This window comes from Urocitellus parryii, chromosome 15 (genome assembly GCF_045843805.1).
Source record: "Urocitellus parryii isolate mUroPar1 chromosome 15, mUroPar1.hap1, whole genome shotgun sequence".
In the NCBI taxonomy this organism is placed as follows: Eukaryota; Metazoa; Chordata; class Mammalia; order Rodentia; family Sciuridae; genus Urocitellus; species Urocitellus parryii.
This window is the reverse complement of record NC_135545.1, coordinates 10,435,389-10,451,073: the sequence shown is the minus strand read 5'-3', so window position 1 is coordinate 10,451,073 and position 15,685 is coordinate 10,435,389. Positions and strand designations below refer to the sequence as shown.

Here is a 15,685-nt window from a genome sequence, read left to right as displayed (position 1 = left end):
GCAACCAGGGACAGAAGAACTGGGTCCTCTGAATCCTTTTAGGTGGTTTTAGGGACCCCATAAGTTTAAATCCTACTGACAACTCTCGATGTGTGTCTCCAGCCCTGATCGCCCCAGACTTTCAGGAACCATCGCCTGTTTGATCCCCTGATTCTCAATTTAGCTGATCCAAGCTTTCACTTCCCTCCCTGTCCCACATGGACCCTCCCCAGTGACCCGCCGGTCACACAGTTGCTCAGGGAACCACGTTCAGGATTCTCCTCCACGCCTCGTCTCCCCCTCACCCTCTCCGTCCCTGCTGCACCCCTAAGAAATCTCAGAATCTCCTGCCTCCCTCCCCTCCCCCAGGAGCCTCAATCCCTGGTTTCATTCCACATCATTTTCTTCCCGTCATTTCCTAAGAGCTCCTTGTCCTGATCCTCTCTAATGATTCGAAAGGCCACCGCCTGTCCAGCCCTTGCAGATGTCCCCTCACATCCCTGGCTGCCGTGGGCTCCTGCGGCTCCCCAGCTGCTGGGTTCACCGACAGCATTGGCTCAGCCTCCAGAGGTAACCGTGGTGCCCGCCGCTGCTGAGCCTCGAGCCCGGCCCTCCACTTCCAGTTCCAGGGCCGTCACCTTCCCCTGTCCCTGAGGCTTTTAGGAAAACATGAGTCCAAAGCCTGAGGTTTGGTGAGGGCCAGGTTCCGAGGCCCGACCCACACACTGGAGAAGAACACGGCGAGGTCTGCAGAGGCGACGGGGATGGCTGGGCTCGATGTCGGAACAAGGTGTCCCTGAGGTCCCTGAAGGCTTGAGGGAGGGTGGCTTCTCCAGGACTTCGGAAGAAAAGAGGTCTGCTTCCATTAGACCGACGGGTTGATCCGGCAGTAAATGTCGGGCTCCGGATTCACGAGTGTCTGTTAAACAGAGAGAACACTGAGGTCCCCTTGCCTGCTGGAGATTTCTGTCCTACTTGGCTGTGGTCTGGGGCCCAAGCAGCCTGGACGCTCCTCTCCCATCCTTGGAAACTCCAAAGGTCTCTTCTCACTACAGTCACCCTGTTACCGATGTGTTTCTGCAACGGCCCACACACTTCCCCACTGGGGCAGACACATTCTAAGTCGACCCCATAATGCCGACCTCTTGACATCTGTGCCCCTGCGAAGTCCCTCCCCTCCAGGGCAGCACCTGTGACCCGCTACTAAGCAAAACAGTATGGCAAAGGTGACAGGATGAGATGATTTTGCCATGTGATTCCATATATATACAGAATGTGGTGCTGAGGATGGAACCCAGGGCCTGGCTCTTGCTAGGCCAGTGCTCTACCACTGAGCCCCAGCCCCAGCCCAGCCCACGTGATCCTTGACCTAAGATCACATCTTCCTTCCATCTTGGCTTTGAAGAAGCCAGATGCAAAGTCGTGAGCTCCCTATGGAAAGTGACATGTGGCAAGAGATTGAGGGTGGCCTCTGGCCAACAGTCAGTAAGAAACTGCGGCCCTCGTTCGGACCGCCTGCAAGGAACTGAGGCTACCAGTAGCCACATGAGCTGGGACACAGACCGTCCCCCAGTCGAGCCCCAGATGAGACCTGAGTCTTGGCCAGCACCTTCAGCGTCACAGAAAGGAGTGGACTGAACGGAAAGGAATGACATAGGAAAGAGGTGGAGGGGACACAGAGGGGTGGGACGGAATCCAAGATGTGGAGAAGGACAGGAGAGAAGGAGCAGGGGTCCAGTGGACGGGAGTAACGCTAAGTGGAATGGGGGTAAGGGAGGGGGGTAACGTGCTATGGAGAGACACGGGGGAAAGTTAAATGGATAGAGAGGAAATGGACCAGTGAAAAGGAGTTCTGTGGAAGCCCCGATGGAGTACCCGGGCCACGCTGAAAAGGGATGGATGGGATCAACCAGAAACGGACGACGGGAACCGGTGGAGTGAAAGGCTTTTCAGAGGGGAATCCGTTCACCCTGTCAGACCCTTCGGTGGGGGAAGGACGCGGAGGGGGACCACTCTCCACGTGTCTGAAGAGGGGCACCGGATACCTCATAGCTGTCGTCTGTGTCTTCTGTTGACAGGGGAGGGACCGACGCGTGCGTCGGAAGTTTGGGGGGCGGCTTCCTGGGGCTGGGAAAGAGGTCCCTGGGGGTGGCTGAAGGTGGCTCCTTCTGCAAGTGAGCACAGAAACCCATCAGCAGACGTCAACTGCGCTCCTCGGAGACCCAGGGAGAGGACGGGTCCACCCAGCTTCCAGCAGAGAGTCGGAGGAGGAGGAGGAAGGGTTAGGACCAGGCCTCTGCTGGCCCGGACTCTGGACCCCCCACTCCCAGCCCCAGCAGGTGGAATCCAGCACCCCCCCACGGCAACCCATCCCAAGCCCTGGAGGTAGAAGGAACCAAGAGGGGCCAGTCCGACCCAGCTCCCTGTGAGACCAGGGCCTCTTTCTCTCCATCGATGCATGACCCTGCAGTGGACCACGGATGGTTTAGAGAAGAAGGCTTCTCAGGCCTGAACCACAGAAAACTCTCAGCTGTCTTTCCTGGGCCCACATACCTCATAGAACTGCTCTGGGAGACCCGGTGGCACCTTCTAGGGAAAAATAAAGTAGTAAGCAGAGATCACAGGGCTGGGGATGGGGCCCACTCCCGGAAATCCTCAGAAACAGATTTGGCCTCAAAGGTAGTTAATTTCCTTTGAGGTGGCACAGGCCTCTTGGGAGGCTGAGGCAGGAGGATCTCAAGTTCAAGGGCAGCCTCAGCAAGACCTTGATTCAAAATAAAACATAAAAAGGGCTGGGGAGGTGGCTCAGTGGCAGACACCCCTGAGTTCAATCCCTAGGATAGGAAAGGCGGAGGGGAGGTAGTTATGTCCCTTCTGATTCCCAGAGGGACCAAGTCTGGGCATTGTCGTATTAAAGAGCAAGAAGACAAGGAGAAGAGATGAACAGGCAGAGAAGGTCTTGAGGGCCTCAGAGAAGGCAGAGGAGGAGATGCAGAGACCCAAGCTGGCCCTGGGGGTCCGCCAGAGATCACACCAGCCCCCCGCCCTCAGAGGCAGAATTGCAACCGCCCTGCTGGGTCCTGACCCTGGAAAATTCACTGGGAAAGGATGGAAAGTCAGAGGGCCATGGAGGTCCCTTTGGAGCACACCCACCTTTTTGGCTCCGATCGGTCCCTGGGGCTCGGGTATATTGTCATACATAGGCCTTGTTCTGTCTAGAGGAAGTAAAATCCCAGCCCAAACCTGGAGTTAGAAGAGCTGGACAGGAAGGGGCTGTCTGTCCGGACCCCCCTCCTTGTCCTTACATCTCTGGGAGCTGTCCTTACATCTCTGGGGAGCTTGACCAGGGAATGTCCTGGAAACCAAGTTCTGGGTCACACAAGGCTGCTCCATGACACCGTGGGGACAGAAATCTTAAGTCCCCGCCCTTGGTCCCTGCTTGCTCCGGGTTTCCCCTGTATCAGTGGAGCTGGATGGACCCGACAGTCTCTCCGGGGCCTGGCACATCGGGGCTCATCTTTCCAGAAACCCAGATCCACAGAGGGCAAAGGTGTCGCCAGCAGAGGGCACTCGAGGCCCGGGGTCCAGGCGGAGCGGGAGCCTGGATTGGGATCAGCAAGGAGCCCCGAGCTGGTTTGGCTGCGGCTTTGACAGCAATGAACCAGATTCCCTGAGACCCAGGAAGGAGAAAGGGCTGGGTGTCGCCCTGCGAGTGCTGGGGACACTGAGGCTCGGGCAGGTCAGGACTTGCCTGTGACCAGTCCCTCGGTGGCAGAGCGGGGACGAGAGACCTGAGCTCGCGGCCCCTGCTCTTCCCAGCTCCCACGCATGGGCCACGACGTCACTTACCGAAACTGGGCCGTGTCGCCTGCTCCCGCGCGGAGGTGGGCGGTGTGGCCTCGGGGCTGGGGCCATCCGCTGATCCCTTTGAGGGCCTGAAACGCCAGATCCTTGTTATCCCGCACCGCTGGCTCTTGCTCCTCTCCCCGAGCTCCATCCATATCCCTCGTCCATTCTCAGACGACCACCCGAGCTCTGAAGTCCCCAGGGGCCGCCCACGCGGCTCAGCACCGAGGTCCGCAAACCTCCCACCAGGTGACCCTGCGGGCCACGCCCCGTCCCCTTCCCCGTCTTACCATCTGGCTTTTCTGCTGTAGAAGAAATAGCCCAGGCCTATGACCAGAGCAATGGCAACCAGGGTCCCAATAACAATGCCAGCGATGGCCCCTGCGGACAGGGAGGACTCCGGATCTAGGGAGAGAAAATCAAAATCCAGGCTTGACACACCCTCGCCCCTTCCCCAGCCCCTGCCCTAAGCTTGCGGCTTCATCTTCACCGACGTTTGACAAATACTTGCTTTTCAGTCACGAGGGGACAGCAGTTCATAGCACTGCTTCTGGAGTCCAGTGACCGGAGTCCAGATCTCAGCTCTGCCCAAACCTATCACCGAGGGTAAAATGCAGCCACCAGGATTGGGAGGGCGGAGGGTGAGGGGCATGAGGAAGGGGCTTTGCTCTGAAGGGGTCTGCCTGAGATGCCTTGGGGGTTCAGAGCTTTATTCCGAGTCTCCATTTCTTTACGTGAAACAAGCATGTCAATTGCTGACCCTACACATTTTTGCACATATTTTTTGAGGGGATGAAATGGATCGTGCACAGAAGCACCATCCACTGCCTGACACATCAGAGGTGCCCGATGAAAAAATGATGACAATAATGACCAGTGACAATGAAAGATGTTGCTACCTAGTGAGCGCAAGCAACATGGCCTTTGTGTGAGCTCTCTCTCAAAATCTGGAACTTTCCCGTGAGTGTCAATCAAACCTGCTACTCCCTGCTCCTCTTCTGAGCCTGTTGTCCACTCACAGGACCAAAGGGTTGCACTGGAGATTAAAGGAGGTCATTTGGGAGCTGCATGGGGTCCTCAGCTTAGTGGGCAACCAAAGAACACCGCTGTGAGGCAGCCAGTCTGGTTTCAAACCCCCGCCACAAGCCGCAGTGGCTCACGCCTGTCATTCCAGTGGCTTGGGAGGCTGAGGCAGGAGGATCGAGAATTCAAAGCCGGCCTCAGCAACTTAGCAAGACCCTGAGCAATCAGCCCGACCCCATCTCTAAATAAAATACAAAAAATTGGGGGCTGGGGGCTGGGGATGTGGCTTGGTGGTTAAGGGCCTTGGGTTCAATCCCTGGTACAAAAAATAAAAATCAAACACCAGCAACAGGGTTGAGTCTCTAAGTCTCAGTGTGTCCCTTTGAACAATGGAGGTGCTAACAGGCTGGCCTTATACTGGCTGGCAGAGAGCACCTAACAAGTATTTTTTGATACTGTATATGGAAAGGTTTGGTTCAGGCATGTAGCACAGGCTCAATAGAGAATAATTTTATTTATTTAACAAAAACAACATACCAAGTACAAACGTAAGGACTTTATAAATATTAATTAATCTTCAACAACCCTAAGAAATAGATCCAATTATTGTTTGTTTTACCAATAATAAATCAGAGGCCCAGAGATGTTAAGTAAGTTGCCCAAGATCACACAGCTAGTAAGTACTGGAGCCAGGATGTGGATCCCGGTAGCTAGCAACACTATGCTGCCTTCTCAAGACAGTTCTTGACAAGTCCAGTTGTTATTAACATGATTCCTGATCCTCTCCACTGTCCCTCTACCTCTCCCACGGGCTATCTCCTGATGCGTTGTCTTTCCAAATACCTCTGATAGGTGGGCGTCACAAACCCACTTGCAGGTAAGAAAACTGAGGCTCAGAGCAGGCTGCAGAGTTGACCAGGGCACACAGCAAGAAACAGAGGGTTTGGGATTCAAAGCTCCCAGCCTGCCAGGAACTTACACATGCAGTACATTCGCTGTCACAGGGTAGGTGGCTGGAGCCAGCAAGGCAGAGGTCACGCGGATCCCAAGGGAAGACGCACCGGAGACTCACCTACTTGGATCAGCACGGAGGCAGAGCGGGCCAGGCTGGTCACAGAGTTGGAGGCTGTGCAGCTGCAGATGCCCTCGTGCTCCCGGGTCAGAGCCCTGATGACCAGCTGCTCCCCCGTGTACACCCCCGAGTGGTGTTCCAGGACCCAGCGGTATTCCGCCTCTGGCTGGGACGCGGCCCGGCACTGCAGGGTCAGGCTGGAGTTGAGCTTCCCCTGGACGGTGGCCACCACAGCAGGCGGAGACCCGCTGGTGATTTCCACTCGGTCAGGGCCATCTGCAGGCAAAGCCACGCGTCTGCCAAATGACCCCATTCTCCCCTTCCCTCTTCCACATTGTAAATGGTGCTTCCCACCCCCCCAGCCCCTGCTCAGCTGGAACTGAGGGAATTCCAGTCTGCAGCCCAGAGACAGCGGCTGTCTAAATTGAAAAGAATCAACTACAGGGAGGAGGCACATGGAGATAGGGGTTCATCTGTAATCCCAGCAGCTAGGGAGGCTGGGGCTGGAGGATCATGAGTTTGAGGCCAGCCTCAACAACTTAGCAAGACCCTGTCTCGAAATAAAAATAAAATAAAGAGCCAAGGTGTCGTTCAGTGGTAGAGCGTCCCTGTGTGCGATCCCTAGTACCACCAAAAAAAAAAAAAAAAAAAGTGGGGGGAAGAAAGAAAGAAAAAAGAAAAGTGAAAGAAAGAAAGGAATCTTAGTGGAAGAGAGGGAAATGCTCCCCCTTTGTCCTGAGCTGTGTGACAAGCAGATACTGGTCCCCACCATGCGATGGAAATTGCCTGTACACAGGAGAATTCTCTCCAAGGAACCTCACAAGGCGCCAGGCTTCAGAGAGGCTCTGCGCTCTGGGCACGCAGCCCCCAAGCACTAATGCTGTGGATTCCCAATGACATAAACACGTGGCAAATTTCCTTCACCACTCCAGCGGGGAACCGCTGGCTCTGCGCTCTCCTACGCACATGAAGAAAACAAACAGAAGTCGCCGTTGGATTTCCATCCCAACTAAAGGAGTCTGGAAGCCAAGCCTTGCTCAAATTCATGAAAGAATGGAAAGTGTCTATGCATGGTGTCTTGTTGGGATATTCTAGGAGAAGAAAGCCCTGCCCATGCCCCTCCCCAGCATCCTTTGAATCTGTTCTTTCCTCGCCATCTGAACCCCAGGACCCTGACCAGCTTCCCTCACTGTGTCCAGCCCCTCCTGGACTCTGCATCCCAGGCTCCACCTCCACCAGCCCCCAGAGGGGTCTTCCTGGGCACAGACTTGATGCCGTGGCTTCTCAGCTCAGCATCTTCCGTGACCCCCACCCCCGAGTGTCCTTGGGACAAAGCCCAGGGCTGATGAGGTCATTCATAATGTGAATGACCCTCCTAGACCTCTCCAGCCCCGTCACCCACCTTTCCACATTTCCTGCTCTCATCCCGGAGCAAGATCCTACCGGAGACGCCACCAGCCCGTCTCGCTGCGTTGCTGACCCCTGCTCATCCTCCAGTCGCACGGGGGCCTCAGCTCTCACAATGGCCTTCCCACATCCCTCGTCTGGGGCTTCCTTTGGGCTCCCCAACCCCCCTTCCTCCCCCACACAGCAGCATTGATCCTTGGGTATTTCGTTTGCCTGCTTTACCCACCTCCCACCCCCAGGAGGCCGCGACACTGGGAATCGTGACGACCGACTGCCCGCCCTGTTGCCTGGCCCAGAGGACACAAAATAAGTATTTTTGCTTCACGATTAAAGTAGGGACGAAGGGAGAAGGAGCAACAGAGAAGCCTGTTCTTAACCCCTGCTGCTCAACAGGTGGAAAAGTGAACCCGAAGCCAGGCACACAGCAGCCCACGCCTACGATCCCAGCGGCTTGGGAGACGGAGGCGAGTTCAAAGTCAGCCTCAGCAACTTAGCAAGGCACTGAAGGAGACCCTGTCTCTAAATAAAATATAAAAGGGGGCTGGGGATGTGGCTCAGGGGTTGAGCGCCTCTGGGTTCAATCCTCGTACCAAAAAAACAGAAAAAGTGGACCCCAACTTTGTCTCCCTTCTGAAACCTCTTCTCCCCAATCTTTCCACACCAGTTCTTGGCTCCTCCATCCTTAGGTGGCTCAAGCAAACAGGTCTGGAGGCCGCCCACCTTCCTGCCGTCAGCGCTGCCATCCCACCCTCCCTCCCTCCCCGCTCCGATGGCCTCTCGATCCGATGGCTTCCTGGCCTCCATGGCCCCTGCCAGGAATGTTTTCCCCAATAACTCCCCGGCCTGTGCCTCCCACGGAGCCCCACCCCAGGGCTGCTCTGCCAAGGACCCAAACACAAAGCCCCTGTGGGAACCTCCGTCTCCTGCTTCTGCCCCTGCCTTGTCGCAGACGGGCCAGCGGGTCCCTGTCAACACCTGTCTGGTCCTGTCCTTGGGTTAGTAGCAGCGAGCAATGAGCCGTGAGATGCAGGCCAGGTCACCGGCTCTTTAGATCACTCGAGGGTCTTTACACTCCCTCCAGAGTAAACAGGAAAGCAAGGTGGTAGTTAATTTGTAGAAAAGAAAGAGAAGCAAAAGGAGCTAATCGGAAATGCGTCAAGAGAAAAGGATTCGTGGGACTGCCTCGGACAGGGCCCCCGGATGTGGACGTGAGGCCAGGGGCCACGGCTCAAGGGGTCTCTGTTTGTCGGGGGACGAAGATTCCTTTAGTAGCTCGGGCCACTAACTTCTGACCAGCTACTGATCCCAGTGCCCCCATTAACATGGGATTGACGGGTAGATGAAGCCCCCCAGGTAGGATGGCCACGGTGACAGTTCCAGAGAGGACCAAGGCAGGTCAGAAGTCCCCACCCGCCGTGATGGGGGAGTTGAACACCCGATTGGTGAGGGTTGCGACGGGCCACCCCAGTTTTCAAGTTGACATACACAGTGATGAAGTTGGGGACAGCACTGTCCCCTCCGTCGTCCTCTGCCTGGAGACGGCCCCGCCCTCCCTTGCGAGTGCTTTGGCTGAAGCGCCCCTGTCCGTGGGCTGTTTTCTCCTCCCTTCACCCCTGGCCAAGGGCTCCCGGGGACTGGGGTCTGACCCTCAACCTTCCTCTTCGCAGCACAAGAGCCGAGCTCTGGAAGGTCAGCGCCCTGCTCTCCCGGGACGGGACGCTTCCTCTGCTCAGAGGTCCTGGGGCTCCTGCTGTGGCCCATGGGGCCAGCGCCTCCTGGTCCTCACCCCGTCACCGGCCACCTCCTCCCCTCCCACCCTCGATCACCCCCTCCCACCTCCCCTGCCTCCTGCGGTTCCTCCAACACACCAAGCACGGTCCCCGCTCACGGTCCCCCCTCACGGGCCATCCCTGCCCCTGAGGTCTTGTCCCTCAGCCACTGCCTGGGACATAAGGTCCCCCAGGGCAGGCCCGCGGTCTTGTCCCCGCCCAGGCTCACGGCTGGCATGGAGCACGTGGTGAGTGAGTGGAAGAAGGACCTGGAGGGAGGAGGACTCGGTCACCGCCCCGGGCCACTCACAGTTGATGGTCAGCGTGAGGGGGTCACTGCGAGCCCGGCTGCCCCAGTGCCAGATCTCACAAGCGTAGGGCCCCGTGTCGTCCGGCCGGGGGCTGTGGATGACCAGGGTCGTGTTGTCGTCTGACAGGGCCAGGTGCTCGCTGGGCAGGAGGGGCTGGTCACTCACGAACCACTGGACGGCCACCCTCTGATGGGCCGTCTGGCAGGTCAGGTTCACGGGGCCGACGGTCTCCACCAGGTCCAGGCTCGAGGCCTCCACCTGAGGCTTGGTCAGGTTTTCTGGAAACACGCGGAGACACGGGTCAGATTCCAGGAAGCTTCCCCGCCCCCTGCCCACGGGGCCCACAGGGGCGTCCCGGGGTGTGTGCATGTGTGTGTGCATGTGTGTGTGTGCGTGTTGTGGGTAGCGTGTGTGTGCGTGTGTTCTGGATCGGACTATGTGGCACATGTGGCACGTGAATCTCTCCTGTGGTCAAGTGTGTCATATAAATATTGTGTGTGGTGCACGTTTGTGTATCTGTGAATGTGTGTTTTGTGCCTGCCGTGTGTGTGTGTTGTGTGTGTTGTGAGGTGTGTGGGTGGTATACACAGACACCTCATGTGTGAGCCTGTGTTACACATGTGCATATGTTCTGTGTGCAACCGTGGGTGCTGTGTCTGCGGTGTCATCTGTGTTATGGGTGTGTGTTGTACGTTGTGTGTTTATGCTTTGTGTACGGCTGTGCTGGGTGTGAATGGCCTGTGTGTATATTTGGTGCAGTACGCAGTACGTTTTCTGCGTTGTGTGTCTTAAGTGTCTGCAACGTTGCGTGGATCCTGAGTGTGTTGTGTGTTGTTATGTGTGTTCACGTTTCAAAGGAGAGTGTGTTGTGTGTCCGTGGTATTGCTCATTGTGTACACGTACATGACATTTGTCTGTATGTCTTGTGTGTTGTTCAAGTATTGTGAATATGTGCGAGTGTATGGAGGGTTGTGGGTCTGTGTGCACAGTGTGTGGGTGTTGTGTGTCTTGGTTGTGTAATGCAGAGTAGCGAGTGTGTTGCACACACGTATCTTGTGCATGCTCTACATGTGCGTGTTGTGTGCATGCTGTGTGCCTGCAGTATTGTTTCACGTGTTGTATATGAGTTGCGTGTCTGTGGTGTGTGTCGTATGGTAAGTGTGTGTGGTTATTGGGGGGCTGTGTGTGCAAGGAATGTTGTGTTAGTGTTACACATTGACAATCAACCCCTCTTCCACAGAATCCAGCCGTGGACAGCCATGGAGAGCCAGCAGGGTCTCCTGGGGGACGTGCCCAGCCGGGGTCCGGGTCCTTCCCTGAAGTGGGAGTGCGACTCAGCCACCAGACGAGGGGGACGTGCCCGCTCTGGGGTCCCCCTCCGACTCTGGGGTGCTGGGGGGCTCGGTGTTAACTGTTTTCTCCGCCCCCTGAGGACCTCACTGCGGTCACCGACTCTCTCTCTAGGACACGGCACGTTTTCTGGGCCACCTGAGACCCAGCTAAGCATCGCTCTCACACAGAATGGCCGAGGGCCCCAGATGAGACCTCCCGTGGCCTCTGATTCTGAGAAGAACAAAGAGGGGGACCAGGGAAGGGGACTCACCGAGGACGTGGACTCGAAGAGCACCCAGGCGGGTCAGGAGGGTGGCGCTGTTGTACACCAAGCACCTGAACGTGCCCTCGTCCTCCCTGGACACGGCGTCGATGGTCAGTGTCCCCGTGGTGGAAGTCAGGATGGAATTGTTGGGGAAAATCCAGGAATAGGTAGGGTCTGGGTGGGACTGCGCTTCCACCTGGAAGTTCACGGTGGAGCCTTCTAGAATCTCGACCGCCTCCCCGCTGGGAACACCTGAATCCAACTTGATTTCGATAAGGTCGGGACCATCTGGGAGGACGGGAACAATGACAGCCGTTACAACGGGGTTGGCCACAGCTCTCTTGCATGGGGACTCGGGATCCGTATAGACCGCGTCCCCTCCTCCCGCTCATGGGCAAAAGAGGTGTGGGCTCCGGGTTAATGTCAGCTCTGTCCCTGGGTGAAGCAGGACTGGAAGGCCCAGCTCGGGCCAGCTGAGGCTCCCTGCCACGCCCGACCCAGGCAAGACGGTGCAGCCAAGATCTGAGGTTTGGGAGCTCAAGTTTAGGTCCCTTACGATGGAGTTCCCAGTAGCCTCTGAGCAGAGATGTCAAACCGTTCTCAGTTCAAGTTCAAAGACAGACAGTTCTGCATTGGGTTGGGATTCAGGGTTGTGAGATTGGATGAGGCACCCAGGAAGTGAGTGTCGACAAGGGACTGGGGACGGGGGACAGAAGGAGACTCACAGTTGACCTCCAGGAAGATGGCATCGCTGCTCTGGAACCCAAGGGCATCCCAGGCTTCACACTGGTAAGTCCCAGAGTCTTCCCGCTGGACCGTGAGGATGGTGAACGTCTTGCCATCCGCGGACAGCTGCATGCGCTCGTTCAACACCAGGGACTGATTCTGGAAGACCCAGCGGATGGTGACGTGGAGTTCCGTGGTGTCACAGTAGAGAGTCACCTTGTCCTGGTACTCTGTGACTGTGCTCCGAGTGACTGAGATGGTGGGCTTGTCCAGGGATTCTGCAGAGGAAGAAAGCAAGAGGCGGAGGTGGAGGCGGAGACAGACGGGGGAGAACGAGGCGTAGCCAGAGAGGGATCCAGGGATGGATCAGGACGGCCAGGAGACACACGGAGCTGGGCTCTCCGGGACTGCCTGTTCTAGGTACGGGATCTATATCCCCTCTGGGACATTGTGCAAATAAAGCAGAGCATCTAGGACGTGAGAGGGGATCCGTCAATATCAGCTGCAAAGACAAGCAAGCCCGTCCCAACACCATGGAGGGCCCCCTAGCCCCTCTCAGCCAACACTCCTCTCCTGCGGCCGTGATGGCCACAGTCCACCCCTTTGCTCCACAGTCCACCCCTTTGCTCCTGTCCCCAACACAGCTGCCTGGGCCCCTCCACTCATCTGATTGGGACTCTGGGCGCGGAACCCAGACGGTTGATCTCTGTGGAGGCCGACAGCCTTGTTCTCTGCCCACACCTCTGAATCTGCCATGGGCCTGCGGTGGCCGGGGGGGGGGGTCCCCAAACACAGAACAACACCCTGCTCACTTGAGGTGGTGTCAAGCAGGATGGCACGGGGGGTGAGCTGGGCTGCCGCGGGAGGACTCCACGCTGTCAGAAGTGAGGCTGGAGGGGAAGAGGAGGCATTGAGGGAGGCCGAGGTCACAGATTCGGCGTTCCATCCCAAGAGGCTTGTCCTGCCCACCACTTCCTGGGGCTGTAACCAGGGACACGCTTTTCTCTTCTCAAAATCTCCATTTCCTCCACCGTGAAATGGGCAAAATATCATCTGCCTCCCGGGGTGGGGGGTGGGGAGGGGATAATAAATCTTGGCAAGCCGTCGCGGGGCTCCCCCATGGTCACCGTGTTCCCTTCGACTGTCCTTACTCCCCTGGAGGTGCACGGGGTCCTCCCCATTCCACAGAGAGGAAGGCAGGTGCTCAGAGAAGGGATGTCCCCGGCTAAGACCGTGAGAGTCAGTGGCAGAAGCTGACCTTGAGCCTGGCCTGCCACACCCTAGTGCGACCTGTGACCCCAGGATGGGGACAGAGGGCAGCCCCTGAGCGAGAATTTCCACTCTCACCTCCAGTGGGAGGGCTTCACCTTCGCCACCTCCCCGGACTCGCCCTCAGGACACTCCCCATCTTCTAGGGGATGGGGAGGGACAAGGAACAAGGTCGCAGCTGTTCCCAGTTCTGCCTGTGGCCCATCTGCACAGAGTCATGGAGGCTGGCCGGGGCTGGGGCATGGCAGGCTGCGCTCCTGGGACACCCCGTCCCTCTCCACAGCCCAGTGAACAGGGGCTGCCCCCAAGCCCCTGGCCACCCTCAAAAGACCCCAGTTTGGCTTGAGCACTGCCCCTTTTCCCAGCATCTGGTGATGTAGGGCTGGGCTCCCAGGACGGCTGGCATCAAATATGGCCCCTGGTGCTTTCCGGCTCCACGGATGTGGGCAAGGGCTTGCTGTCTGTGAGCCTCAGTTTATTTCTGTCTTTCTTTCTTTTTTTCTTTAGGTACCAGAGATTGAATCTGGGGTGCTCAAATCCCGAGCCACATCCCCAGCACTTTTTATTTTATTTAGAGACAGGGTCTCACTAAGCTCCTTAGGGCCTCCCTAAGTTGCAGAGGCTGGCTTTGAACTCAAGATCCTCCTGCCTCAGCCTCCCAATCTGCTGGGATTACAGGGTGCGCCACTGCGCCCCGGCCTCGGTCTCTTTCAATGGTAGTAGTGATGGAGCTCGCCTTTCTCTGCCTCTGAAAGAAACCATCTGGGTTTCAATCACAGCTTTGTCATCTTTCTGGGCAAGTGATGTTCTCCGTCTGAGTCTCGGTTTCTCCTTTTGTAAAATGAGGGTACCAATCGTTCCCACCTCACCTGACAGTCACAAGGACAAACAAAAAGACGTGAGAACATCTATGGTGGTCCTCGTCCTCAGACCTGCCTGAGATGGGAGCCTCCCTCTGTGGAAAGCCCTCACCTAGCCTCCCCTCCTGTTTCCGTCTCCAACAGTCCTGACTTCTGCCCCATCAGGAGGAGGCGAGCCTTGAGAGAAACTCACAGGCCCTGCTGCTCGCTCTCAGCTTCCCCAGGACCCCAAGTGCCCACGGGCTTCCAGTCAGCCAGCAAGCCTCCAGCCCAGAGAGGGAGGAGCTGGCCTCCAAGTCACACAGCAAGGTGGGCAACGTCCCGGCTCTTCCCATGGCCCACTGCAAAATCAGTTCTTCACCTCCAGAATGCTGTTCCTGTCCAGAGAGTCTCGTTTCTCCCTCATCTCAGATGTTCTTTTGGCATGAATTTCGCACCTGGGCCGTGTCCTGAAGCCTGGGATGGGCCCCTCACTCTGTCCGCCTGTCTGTGCTCCAGGGCTTTCTCTGGGTCTCTCTGTCCGTCTCCCTCTTCCCTCTGCACCGCCCCCCTGTCTTCCCGCTGTCTCTGCTCTGGCTGCCCCTCTCTGCCCAGCTCTCCCTGGCCTCGCCTCGGGTTCACTTTCTACTTGATTTTCCCTTTTTCTCTGTCCCCCTCTGGTTCTGTGGCTCTCCCTGTCGTCAGTCTCTCCTGCTCCCACTATATCCCTCGGTCTTTTTCTCTGCCTCTCTCTCTGCACGCGTGTGTGTGCACACACACACACACTCACACACACACACACACACACACACACTCACACACACACACACGCACACACACACGCACACACACACACCTGGCAGACAGATTCGCGGAGCCCCTCACCCACCCACCCCACCTGGGGAAGCAGGGCTCACCTGAGAGCAGGATTCCCGTCCACGGGTGGCTCCGGGAGTCAGCAGGCCCCATGGGTCCCCGGCCCTGGCTCCAGGGTGCCCGGCCCTCTGTCTCCTTGGCTCCTTCCACAGACAGCTGGTCACTGCAGCCGCAGCCCACCAGCTGCCCTCTGTCCCTCCGGCTCTGTGGCAAACTCCCCAGAACTGCGCTGACAGTGGCTCCCGGGCAGATGGGTGGGGGCGGGGAGGGAACTTTGGCCTCACCTCTGCCCTCCCACACCCCAGGGCTCACTTTCCTCCTCTCCCCAGCACGCAAGCAAGAGTTCCAGGATCCCCAGGACCAGGAACTGAGGTCACCACGGCCAATGACAATAAAAACAATCATGGCCAGTCACTCAGGGCTCAGCTGGGCTGGATGCCAGGCTCACAGTGAGCAGCCTGTAAATATCAGATGAGCTGAGACTGTGCGTGTGATATAGGTCCTGCATGCTCTCAACTCAGGCAGGAAGCAACTGGCCAGAGCTGGGAAAGCCCCGGGGAGGGCTTCCAAGAAGACGTGGAGAACGTCTGAAGGATGTTTTTTTTCTTTCTTTTTCCTGTTTGTTTATTTATTTATTTTTCTATTTTGCTGTACAGGGTATTAAACCTGGGAATGCTCTACAACTGAGCTACACTCCCAGTCCTTTTTATTTTGCCACAGGGTCTCAATAAGTCATGGAGGCTGGCCTCACACTTGCCATCCTCCTGCCTCAGCCTCCTGAGTCGCTGGGATTACAGACACGCACCACCAGGCCAGCTCTTTTTCCAATTCTATATGAGCAAGACAAGCTCTTGGCCTTTGAAAGTCTATAGATCAAGATTTCTCATTCTACTGTAAAATACATAAATAACTTTTTTAAAGAAAGATTTATCGTGACCAACTAGACAGGGGAAGTCAGCAGGCCCCATGGG

At 56.9% G+C, this 15,685-nt stretch overlaps 1 protein-coding gene across 1 annotated transcript; it reads right to left on the bottom strand.

Moving 5' to 3' along the window:
* Positions 1-337: 337 nt before the first annotated feature.
* Positions 338-14,963, bottom strand: Ceacam20 (CEA cell adhesion molecule 20). Its single transcript, XM_077793237.1, is given in 13 exon segments — positions 338-898; positions 2,025-2,147; positions 2,533-2,568; positions 3,133-3,194; positions 3,829-3,914; positions 4,116-4,222; positions 5,910-6,196; positions 9,407-9,685; positions 11,011-11,292; positions 11,730-12,008; positions 12,472-12,508; positions 12,511-12,620; positions 14,756-14,963. Coding segments are annotated over 13 exon segments (1,794 nt in total). The 5' UTR covers positions 14,808-14,963; the 3' UTR covers positions 338-844.
* Positions 14,964-15,685: the final 722 nt, after the last annotated feature.